We start from the raw sequence: 12129 nt of genomic DNA, 5'->3' as shown, positions 1-12129 counted from the left end.
TACTGGGAAACATACCTGTTCATACATACTGGTTGTTCACACACTAACCCAACTACAGAATCATAGAATCTTTTCGGTTGGAAGAAACCCTCAAGATCATAGAGTCCAATCATTAATTCTATTAATTCTAGCACTAACCCAGGGATCTCAAACTCATTTTCCCTGGGGGTTGAACCAGCCTTGTGGTTGCTTTCAAAGTAGTTACATTGATGCGGTCCTAAAATTACATTCAGCCATTTGTGATGTGGCCCCCAGTGAAAATGAGTATGACAGCCCTACACTAAGCCATGTCCCTAAGCTCCACATCTGCATGTCTTTTAAACACCTCCAGGGATGGTGACTACACCACTTCCCCGGGTAGACTGTTCCAGTGCTTTACAACCTCTTCTGTGAAGAAATTTTTCCTAATACCCAGTCTAAATCTCCCCTGGTACAATTTGAGGCCATTTCCTCTCGTCCTGTCACTTGCTACTTGGGAGAAGAGACCAGCACTCTCCATGCTACAACCTCCTTTCAGGTAGTTGCAGACAGCGATAAGGCCTCCCCTCAGCCTCCTTTTCTCCAGGCTGAACAGCCCCAGGTCCCCCGCAGCCGCTCCTCATCAGACTTGTGCTTCAAAGAGCGTATTTCTTTGTGGGGAAGCAAGCAAAAAGGGCTTGCATTTCACTTAAGAGCAGCACTCATGTTGGTTCTGGGCCACTTTCCCGCCCCGCCGCCAGGCGTCGTCCTCACGGCGCGGTCATAGAGAGGCCTCCCATAGAGAGCGCGCCCGCCCCCTTGCCGCCACGCGGAAGCGGAAGTAGCCCCGGCGGCGCGCGGCGGGGCAGGGTCCGGGGCTAGGGAGCAGCGCAGCGGGGCTGTTGTCGGTGGGGCCGGGCCAGGTCGGGCCGCAGCGCGGCGACGGGTGGGGCGGGCGCCGGGAGGGTCCCTGCGGCGGGGTGGAGGGAGGCCGGGGAACGCGTAGGGTAGCCGGCGGGGGAGGGTGCGGGGAACCTTGCTCAACCCGGCCTGGGCCGCTCGGAGGCCTTTGGCGCTGGCGTATCGGCGGGGTCTCTGCCCTCCGCCCGGGCTCCTCCCGTCGGGGTCAGCTGCCGACCTTCCCGCGGGCGGGTTGTGCGGCCGGCGGTGGTCACTGGCCGCGGTGCGGCTCCCGGCGCTCCCCCGCCTGGCGGTGGGGAGACTGCTGAGCGCCGCTGCGAGGGCGTTGGGGCTTCTGGCTTTTAAACCATAGGGACGTTTTTCTCTCGTTGCAGACACCTTTCAGGCCTTTGTGCTACGGAACGTGGGGGCCGCCTCGGCGCTAGCCTGCTGGGGTTTACTGGGTGTTAAGTAGACTTCAAAGCGGTGTGACATCGCTCCGCCTGTCTCTTCCTCCCGTAAAAAGGGTAGCTGCTTTCTGAGCCATCACATACCAACTTCATGTATTCCTAAGATTGTCATCAGCTTCTTGTATTTCTTTAGGAGGTTTAATTACTTATAGGCTCTAGTAGTTATAAAGTAATTTAAGATGTTTGTACTACTCAGTTTTAACTCCGTAATTGACTCTTGTATTAGGAGATATTGTTTTAACTTGGGAATGGTTAAGTGGCCAAAGAATTAAATTATTTACGGATAAGGGCTATTTTATTTGACTACTGTTGGCCTGCAACTTAAACTTGCATCTTTTTTTTATCCTATGCTTTTTCTGTGTTATGGCTGCTGCAACAATAGTTCATGATACATCAGAAGCTGTAGAGCTCTGTGCTCCCTGTGGGTTATACCTTAAACCCATTACAAAAATGACCATCAGTGTGGCACTTCCTCAGCTGAAACAACCGGGAAAATCCATTTCAAACTGGGAAGTGATGGAAAGATTGAAAGGGATGGTGCAAACTCATCAGTTTTCCACTCTGCGGATTTCTAAAAGCACGATGGATTTCATCCGGTTTGAAGGAGAGGTTGAAAACAAGAGTTTGGTTAAATCTTTTCTGGCGTGCCTTGATGGCAAAACAATAAAGCTGAGTGGCTTCTCTGACATTTTAAAAGTCCGTGCTGCAGAATATAAGATTGACTTTCCTACCAGACATGACTGGGACTCATTTTTCCGTGATGCAAAAGATATGAATGAAACTTTGCCAGGGGAAAGGCCAGATACGATTCACCTAGAGGGCTTGCCTTGTAAGTGGTTTGCGGCAAAGGACTCTGGCTCGGAAAAGCCAAGTGAAGAAGTCCTTATAAAAGTATTCAGTAAATTTGGAGAAATACGTAATGTGGACATACCCATGCTGGACCCTTACAGAGAAGAAATGACTGGCAGAAATTTTCACACTTTCAGTTTTGGAGGCCATTTAAATTTTGAAGCTTATGTTCAGTATCGGGAGTACGCAGGTTTCATTAAGGCCATGAATGCCCTGCGAGGGATGAAGCTGATGTATAAAGGCGATGATGGCAAAGCAGTGGCTTGCAATATAAAGGTGAGAAACTGCAGGCTTTTTTATGGGAACCCAGGTAAAAAAAACAAGTATAACGAAATTGTAACAAAATATATTTCCGTAGTGTTTAAAACCTACATCTATGTACTGTAGCAATGACAACAGGTGACATAAACAGCATTAAGGTGGTTTTATGGAACAGCCATGATAGAATTTTTAAAGGAAAATGATGGCAGAAAAATTGTGTTGTTAGACTACCTGAACAAAGTGGATGGGACTTTGCTTTTTTTTTTTTTTAACAAGATAGTTCTAGAAATGAAAAACTGCTTGATGGAAGGACCAAGTACATCAACATGACTGGCTAAATGTTTGTTTTGTTTTGTTTTGTTTTGTTTTTTGGGTTTTTTTTTAAAAAAAAAAAAAGTGTGTTCATAAATCCTGTCATTTCACTAAAAATTCTAATTCTGAACAAGTTCAGACATCTTTCACCAAAAAGCTGACTTTAACATGCGTTGTTCTCTCTTGTGTTCGCTACAATTAGAAGTTTTGAGGGAGAGTTTCACTGCCTGTCCCTGCTTGGATAATGAGGCCTACCAGATGACTGTCAGAACTGTGAAGTTTAATAGCATGTGGCCTGTAAGGCCTGTGGAATACACAGTGAATCATTAGTGTATTTCAGATACAGAAGGGCCCCACAAAAATTTAAATGATAACCTTAACCTGTAGCTCAGTTTCCTGTGAATGCAGTATGCCTAATTCATAATACTTATTTACTGAGTTTTCCAGATCTTTTTTTTCTGTGACCTCATGGTCCAAGAAAACAGCTGTGATAGGAGAGAACAAGGCTGTTCAGTTGTAGTATCTGTGAAAGTATGGCATGAAGAAAGCTTGCTCTGATATGTTTGGAGATGGTCTGTGCCTTTATATATTAGTTAATGGAAATGTTTGCATGTGTATTTGAGTATGCTCAATAGTCATTCATCAAATCAGAAAGTGTATTTCATGAAAAAACTAGTATTCCTTTGTGTAATGTGGGAATATGCAAATATTTATCTATGTTTTAGTTTAGTCAGTATAGGTAATATACTGCAATCTTTTATCTTGTTATCAAAGTCTGTCAGTTGAAGCATGGAAACTGTTTGTAATGTTGACCCTCAATGTTTTCAAGGGGATGTGAAGTTCGAACTGTCACTTTCATGGGGTGGATCAGGGTTCCCAAATTTAGTTTGACCGTGTAAGCGGAAGCCTTCCTGGCAGCTGCCGTGGGGATTGATAGGAAAGAAAAGAGGGCTGTGTATGCTGTCAGGATAGATCTCTTTCATACAAGGTCACAACACTTTGTGTGTTTCTACCTGCCTGTCATTTTAGCCTCTTAGTGAAACATCATTTTACATAGAGCCTGGGTTAATTAAACTGCAGAGTATGTGCTCCTTGTTCTCTACCCCATGGTTCATGACAGCAGCCGTTCAGGAATGTGTTACGGACCCCTGCCTGCCCACGCAGACATTGGTATCTAGAGTGGGAGATGAGGACACCAAGGGTGTGATGTCTTCTGGTTTCCTGTTCCAAGGTGCAGCTGGACATGGCCAAGATGTGCCCATATGTCCTGGACGCTGAATGTTTTCCCTGGCCGCATTGCTCAGATGTAACTTCCCTCTCACTTGTGTTCCCTCTTTCAAACTTGGAGCTTCAGCTCAGTGGACCTCAGTTTGGGAATCTTGGTGTTAGAATTGGTGAAGAGGCTTAAACCAGGTACTGAATGTTGTAGAACTGTTTCTTCTGTTGAACTTAAGGATCATAGTGGTAGACAGAAAGTGAGGCGTTGGTTAAGGCCCTCTTCTGTCTAGTGCTGTACAGTCCCTGATAGCAGACATGAGTTGAAAGAGTTCTGTATGTTCCTGTTCTGACAAGTTGAAAACATTGGACAGCCAGGGCCTAAACCACGCTTGGGTTTACTTTGTATGTCAAACACACACAAAAGTGTAAACTGGTATCCAATTGCACTAGTGTGCAGACATGTAGTTCCCACTTATCTGGTTATAGTACTCTGGTACTTGCTCTGGGCACATAGAGAAGTTGCCTTAGTTTTGAAAAAGGTTTTATATTTCTGATTGTACTTATGCTGCAGTTTGGATACCTTTCTGCTGGGTTAAAATTGTTGGGGATTGTGCAGGTTTTTGTTTTGGTTTGTTTTTTTTTTTTTTTTTAGTCTACTTAAAACTATTTTCAATTGTATCCTGCAAAGGTTTCTTTTGACTCAACAAAACATCTCAGTGATGCATCAATTAAGAAGCGTCAACTTGAAAGGGAAAAGCTTCAAGAGCTTGAAAAACAGAGAGAAGAACAAAAACGTAAAGAAAAAGAAGCTGAGGAAAGACAAAAAGAGGAAGAAAGGTATTTATTGCATATTGCTTATATTTTTAACAGTTATGCATAACAAAACTGCAATTACTCCATATCAGCACCAATAGATAGAAAATAACTAAAGACAAATTTTGTTTCAGAGTTCTACTTCTGTAGCTAAAGTGGAGCACTTAAAACTGTAAGAATGAAGTGGCCCTTTTGAGGAAGTAGGGTTTGGGGATGATGAGAGTTTGAGTATTTTTACACTTTTTTGGGGGGGGGTGTGAACTGTAATTTCAAGAGCTGGGAATTTACATGATATATAGTCATTCTGATGGAAAAATGAGCGTTGTAAATAGGCAATAGAAAGTTATGCACTAGTTCTACTAGTAAGTAACTTTCATTTTATAAAGCTCATTTGTTCTTAGCATCAGTATTTTTTCCAGGAAAAGGATGAGATACAAGCATATCTTAACAGTGACATTTTAAGAAAATGTATATGGATGCAAGTATCGGAAGACAGCTGTTCAGAATATAAACATGAATGGTGCACATTGTTTCAGCAGTTACGTTGGTGTCCAGTTGCCTTGATGTGTATAAATTCTCATTGCTCAATGTTTAGTTATTAACTAATTCGTGAAACAGTAAGGTTATTTATATTATCACTAATGCTTATATTTAGTTCAAAATATTAAATCTGCAAAATATTAAATTTCCTGAAAGTTATGCCATTAGATACCTGACCTCAAAAACCCTCAGCCTTTTACATAGGCTACGATTTTGTCCTAATGCCTGAAATAAAAATCACGAACCCATGTACACATTAATTGGCTTGGTAATTTCTTACAGTGACAACTGACTCTCCAGCTGCCTAATGTATTGTTATTGTCTCTGTTCAAGTTGGTTTAAAAAAATGTTTTTGTTGTTGTAGCCATGCTGTGTGTTTGGATTCCAACTTGGTTTTAAGTATTGACAGACTGATGATTTTTTGCTGTCACAAGTAATGATTAAAATATTCACTGTTTTCTAGTTCAGTTTTCCAGTAATCAACAAGACTTACTTAGAAACAAATTTACTTAAAGTAGAAAATACATTTTTTAGGTAGAGTAGGAGTCTAAAATTGTACCTGCCCTAGATAAGGTGAAAATATTAATCTCTTTTTAGGAAGCAGAGAGAGCTTGAAGAACATGAGAGAGAGCGAAAAAGAGAAGAAAAGTTGCGGAAGAGAGAACAGAAACAGAAAGATCGTGAAGTTCGGCGAAATAAAAAGCAACTTGAGAAGCTTCAAGCTGAAGAGCAGAAAAAACTGCAAGAGAAGATAAAGTTAGAAGAAAGGAAGCTCCTGTTAGCTCAGAGAAATCTTCAGTCCATTAGACTAATTGCAGAACTGCTAAGCAGGGCAAAGGTAATTTCAATATTTCTTTGAGAAGCTAATTAAGAACACAGCAAAGCAAAGCCTTTTGCTGACTTGAGGAGGAGTGAGGAGTGCTGTTAATTAAAAAAAAAGCAGATTCAGTACTGCTTCAGATGCTATTCGTTAGACCAAAAATTCAAAAAAGTGCAATGAAAGAGTATTCCTCCATTGGTAAAATATGCACATATAGGTAAATGGAAGAGTGAACTTGAACCTGTAGTCCTGAATAGCATTTTTTACACATAAACTAATTGACAGGCTTGCTCTTAAATCCCGGAAAAGATTGTGTAAGCATGATAAAGGGAACTAAACACAGAGCATAAGGTGCAAGACTCCTGATTTCTAATTGCAGTTTTGATGCCATTTCTCTTCTGGCTCTTCAGCATTTCTGTTAACTGTTCTTTGCATATTCAGAGAATGAGCCTTCATTATTTGATGTTTGAAAATGTGCTGAATGATTTTTCTTTAGAAAAAGTACTGTCAGCTCGGGTTTTGAATGTTAGATCTGGTCTCTCTAACAATATTGTCATTTTTCACTGGAACAGAATGTCATTGCCTTAAGACTTGGATAAAGTCATGTGAGGCTGTAATGTAATGTATACTAAGTATTTCCTGCGGTAATGAAAAACTGTGTGGCAAAGCACAGGATTTTTTCCTTGATGCCAGTGTACCTCAGGAGTGATTTTGAATTAGAGCTCATACAGTGCTCTGTGGTCAGTCATATGCTAGGAGAAGGGAGAAATGCTTCTTGCAGGCCTTATAACTTCGCAGCTCTGAAACAGAAAGGTTGTCTGATAAAATAGAGCACTGTTTGATGTATATGCTCAGCAATTTGTCTGGGTTAGAATAAAAAAAAAGTTTGAACCTTTTTTAGTATTATGTGTTTCTGAAGTGGTTGACAAAAGAGGATTGGTTTCTACATAATACACATGTAATTATTTGCTGGATTTTTGGATTCATTGTAAAGTCATCTGTGAACCAAAGATTGCAATCATCTAAGAGAAATTAATGTTTTAAATTTGACTGAAACCTTCAAGTGTTGACTCTGCTAAAAGTATTTTAGTACTTGAAATTTTACATGTTCTTCTAGCTTGTGTGTTAGTCTTGTCATATTAAGGAGCCATAAAGACCAAGCTTTGTTTTTGCCTTGTGAAACAGCTGGGAGAAATTAACACTCAGAACTGAGTTTGTGGACTAATACCAATGTGGCACCTTATGAATGCTGTGTGTTGGTGGGCTTTTTGTTTGGTTGTTTTAGTTTGTGGGTTTTTTTCGCTTTAAGAAGGAAACAACCATTTTATTTTGGGATGGTTAAGTTTTGTTTGTTAGATTTTCTTTTCCTGATTGCTGCTTTTGTGTTATGGTATAACTTGGAAGCATGAGCAGGTCTGTAAATATTTTCTTGTTTACTCTTACCTTTCCTTTGACTATCTTTCAGGCAGTAAAGCTTTTGGAGCAAGAGCATAATGAAGAAAAGATTCGCCTTCAGCAGCTAGAGGAGAGACGAAGGCTCCAGGAGGCTGAGCTCAAACGTGTGGAAGAGGAAAAAGAGAGAGCACTAGGATTACAGAGAAAAGAAAAGGAATTGAGGGAGAAACTACTGAACAATCTTTTGAGCAAGAAAATGGATGCAATTAATCAAAACAAAGAAGAAACTGAAGCATCTCAGTCTGACATGCTGAAGGACCCTAGTGATGCTCCACACACTGTGTCATCCAGCTGCATCACTTCTACCTCAGGACAGGCTGTTACAGGGAAACTGGCTCCCGGCTCTCGAAGAGAAGCAGTGTCCCCTGAGAGTGTAAATACTCAGTGCAAGTACTTGAATGGCAACGTTCATGACAAAGTTCATGTCAAAGAAGGTCAGAAACTTCATACCACAAACTCTGAGAAATGTTCTGAGAAAAAAAATTCTGGATCATGTGGTCCCACCAGTAACCAGCAGCAGAAGAGCCTTTCTAGCTGTGACCAGAATGCCTGCAGGAAGGACTCTCACTGTGAGACGCGCAAACGTAGCACAGAGTCAAGAAGAAGAAAGAGCCGTTCATGTAGCAGCATAAACACTGATGAGAATAAGGGTAAACGAGAGAGGAGCAGACACAGAAGAGATGTGAGTTACCGGGATGAAAGGTGCAGGAAAGAAAGGAAGGATTATAGACACTCTAGCAGAAGTTACAGTCCTCGACGAAGCCATAGTCCTCGTCGAAGAAGTGTAAGCCCCAGGCGTTCACGTTACAGAAGAAGTCGCAGTAGCGAACGTAAGCGAGACAGAAGAGAAAGAAGTTATAGTCGCAGAAGTGTGAGCAGGAGACGAAGGCACCGGAGATCACTGAGTAAGCAAAGGAGTACTTGGAGTGGGTAGTGGAGGCCTTGGCTCCTTGGAAAGGCTGTGGTTGGACAAAAGGGCCAGAAAGTTGTAAACAAGACCTCATCGGTGTGACTGCTATAGTTGCATTTGTTTCAGCCAATGCTTAACTAGCATCTAGTCCCTGAAATCAAGAAAATAGATGCCTGTTTTTCTGACGTTCCTTCGTGCTTTGTTGTCTCTTTCTAGGTTTCTGCCACAGTGTAGGTATAACCACCTGTGCTTGTGCTTGAGTTCCTACAATGCTAAAAGCCAACTTATTTTCTTGATTTTCAGTTTTCTAAACCATAATTTTAGCCAATTTAGTTTTTATCTCATTATCACCTAATTTGGCTTGAGAAGTACATGGGTGCCAGTTATAGGAACTCCAGATGTGACAAGCTATTACATATAGGTTTGATTTTAAATACTTTCTCATGCATTCAATAATTCACATTTATCGAAGAGTTTTTGCTGATTGAGATGGAGAGCAGGTCTTTCATACAGTTCTTAAAACTGACTATAAAGGTATGCAGGTTATCTTTTAAACTGCTATGATTCCGTCAAATGTCTGTATGGTGCCAAGCTTTGGTGCCCTAATTATTCTAGTGTGTAATGACATCTGTAGAATAATACTTTCCATGTGAGAAAGGCACACTGAAGTAAGAAGCAGTCAAAATGGTTGAAAAGTTGTCTGTTATTTTGTTGACATATTTGGCTTTGTAATTGCTTCAGGTGGCACAGGACCACTTGAAGCATTTTTCAGGTACATACAGAGTTAGCCATTGTCTTTTGAAAAAGGGGCCTTCTTCTTGCGAAATTGTTTTTACTTGTGGTGTTGGAAAGTAAGGCTGCAGTATCTTGTAAAAACCATTTAAGAATACTTTTGCTTCTAAAATGCAGCTCAGGAATATTAAAAGCTATAACATTACAGTGAAAGAGTTTATTTTGCCTTTTTATGGTAAAATTAAAAAGAAAACTGTTTCCAGCAAACTGAAGTTGCTGTTTTTGTATGTCAGTGTATTAAAATCTGCAGAAATGTTGTATGAGAGCCCAGTTGTTGAAAAAAATCACTAGACACATTGGAATAATGAAGCTCAGCCATGCTTCTTGGTGGTCCTGTTATGTCAGCTGTTAATTCAGCAGGGCATGTGCTCTTTATCTACAGCCTTCAGATGCCATTTTCCTCACACTGATGCATCACATCAAAGTGCATCCCTTTCCTGGAGTGCCTGAGGAACACATTGGTGCTGCAGCTCAGCTGGATCCCTGGCTGGCTGAATTTGTCTGCATTGCTTTCAGTGAATCCATATGGGGCTTGTTTATTACTAGATCGTGCTGCTGAAATCTTTGTAGCTACTACCTGTGGGAAAAAGAGACATTCTTTTCCTGGCAATTCATGTTTTTAAAAATCTCAATTATGTTACTTCTCAAGTTTTTGTGACTTCTCTTATGAGTTTCACCATTGTCTTGGGGATTGAGATTTAGACTGATTTATCTAATCATCTGAACATCATGGCTCTCTTGAATTCTGAGCAGTTGCTTTCTGTGGAGAGTTCATTTTTCTGTTATCTTTGTCAAAGTGCTAAAAGCCTTTCTGCCTGAAGACAAGTTCAACTTCAGTAATGATTTGGCTAAAATCCATTCTAATGTTGGTTGCAAGTATTTGATGAGGCTGGTGGGATGCCTGTTTGTAAATACATGCAATTCTGCTTAGCCTGCTCTTAAATAGTGACAACACTGCCCATGGTAACACCACTTTTATAAAAAGAAGTGTATTCTATCTGCAGTTATGTTAGAAGTTTAACTAGTGGCTGTCACTTCCAATATCTTTAAGCTCGGGATTAGATTCTTGCTGGTATTTCTGCAGTATATTTCTGCTGTGGATTTTCATTGGGATTGATATGTTGGGTGGGGGTCTTGATGCATTATGTAAGTAATCAGGGAGATGCTAGTTTATAATGCTACTTTCAGGAAGTCATCAAGCTATGAATTTTCAGTGTCATTGCCAAGAGTGGAAGCAGTTAAAGCAGTGGCAGTCACCGAAAAGTGTTAATGAGTCATACTGGAAGAATCCAACAGGTATTGTTAGTTAATATGAAAAAAAAGTCTGTTCTTGATTTTTTTTTTTTTTTTTGCTCCAGAGAAGGCGCCATATCTCACCCTGAAATGATTACATTTTGTGAGCTTCCCTGATGTTTAAGGCAATTTCTGAGGCCAGAGGAGATAACTGTGGGATGTTCAGCTCTCAGACCTTGACAGTCATTCCAACTTAATACACCATATCCAGCACTGGCTTCATAGAATGTCCTAAAAGTGCAGTAACACAAAGTAACCCAGTTGTTTATAGTGCTTATATTATTTCTTTTCACAGCAGCTTCAGGAAGAAAAGCCTGAAAGTACTTTGAAGCTACTCGCAAATACTTACTTCCCAAAATGGAGAGGGAATGTGGAAGAAGTCCTCTTGCAGTTGGCCAGCCGAACCCAGTCAAAACCTGTTCAAACTGCTAGCACCTAAAGTTGCCCAGTAACTGCTCAGTGCAGAGTTTTATCTGTTCAAACACTTAGCGGTATTGTTGCTTCAGGTATGTGTTTTGCATCAAAGCTCTCCAAAATCTTTTGAATTCCGTGAAACTGATATTGCCTCGTGTGTCCTTGTACTGGATCTGGCTGGGATTTGACTTAACACTCTTTGTGGCTGCTGGTATGGCACTGTGTTTTGGATTTGTGACAGTGTTGACAACACACTGATGCTTTGCCTATTGCTGAGTGGTGCTTGCACAGTGTCAAGGCCTCCTCTGTTTCCCATTTTGTGTGCACCTCTCCGAATGGATAGGCGGAGGTTTGGAAGGAACACAGCTGGGACAGCTCACCCCAACTGACCAAAGGAGTATCCTGTGACATGTAACATCATGCTCAACAATAAAAATGAGGGATTTTGTTTTTCTGAGGTGGCCATTGCTCCAAGACTGGCTGGATATCAGTCTGCTTGTGATCTTCATGGATGATAGGTTTTGAACTGCAAGGAAACTTGAAAAAAGTTGAAACTGTAATCTTACAATAAGGTCACAAATATAAATTATTCTGTGCCCAAAGTAATTTCTTCAGGTTTTTATGATGGCTGAATTATGTGCTTGCACTACTGCTAAAACCTCACTGATGCAATAACTTAAATAATGTAATTTTTTATACTAAACAATTACTCTTTGTTCTGTATTGATAGTCAGTATGTTTCTACTAGTTATCTTCTAGGGGTCTTCGTGTTTCAAACAAAAGAACCTAGGATACCAGCAGGCTTTGTAATATTGACTTCCAGAAGCTGAAATATTGCAGTTACTGATATTTTTCCCTACTCTGGAAGAATGTTGTAATGCTGATAGGTTAAATCTTACCTGATTTCTTGGATTTGCAAGACTGTCTTTCAGGAGCTGTCTAAAAGCAGGTAAAATCAGTTGGTCTCTTTTCTTCCATTTCACTGTATGTCTGTTGAGTGACCTTGAGTTCATATGAAAAGTGTTCAGTGTCTATTCTTTGCTGGGTTAGCTGCTTTAAAGGAATGTCCTTTTGAAATGGGCTTCCAACTTTGATAAACAAACTTTGGTCTAGTTAGTGAAGGA

At 40.8% G+C, this 12129-nt stretch overlaps 1 protein-coding gene across 5 annotated transcripts; it reads left to right on the top strand.

Moving 5' to 3' along the window:
• Positions 1 to 792: 792 nt before the first annotated feature.
• Positions 793 to 11963, top strand: AKAP17A (A-kinase anchoring protein 17A). 5 transcript variants are annotated; one of them, XR_011740800.1, is made up of 7 exons: positions 793 to 881; positions 1254 to 2453; positions 4657 to 4805; positions 5919 to 6159; positions 7607 to 8501; positions 10887 to 11097; positions 11754 to 11963. XR_011740800.1 is itself a non-coding variant. In XM_071813352.1 (6 exons), the coding sequence occupies exons 2-6, from the start codon at positions 1692 to 1694 to the stop codon at positions 10907 to 10909; spliced, it is 2067 nt and encodes a 688-aa protein (XP_071669453.1). In that variant the 5' UTR covers positions 793 to 881; positions 1254 to 1691; the 3' UTR covers positions 10910 to 11611. The 5 variants fall into 5 exon arrangements, 4 of the variants coding, with proteins under 4 accessions (XP_071669453.1, XP_071669446.1, XP_065711583.1 ...); XM_071813352.1 differs by lacking the exon at positions 11754 to 11963 and having other exon boundaries at positions 10890 to 11611; XM_071813345.1 differs by lacking the exon at positions 11754 to 11963 and having other exon boundaries at positions 10887 to 11611.
• The last annotated feature ends 166 nt before the right edge of the window (positions 11964 to 12129 follow it).

The sequence above is a fragment of the Patagioenas fasciata genome, chromosome 1 (genome assembly GCF_037038585.1).
Source record: "Patagioenas fasciata isolate bPatFas1 chromosome 1, bPatFas1.hap1, whole genome shotgun sequence".
In the NCBI taxonomy this organism is placed as follows: Eukaryota; Metazoa; Chordata; class Aves; order Columbiformes; family Columbidae; genus Patagioenas; species Patagioenas fasciata.
Note: the sequence above shows the minus strand (reverse complement) of the source record. Positions and strands in the feature narration are given on the sequence as shown.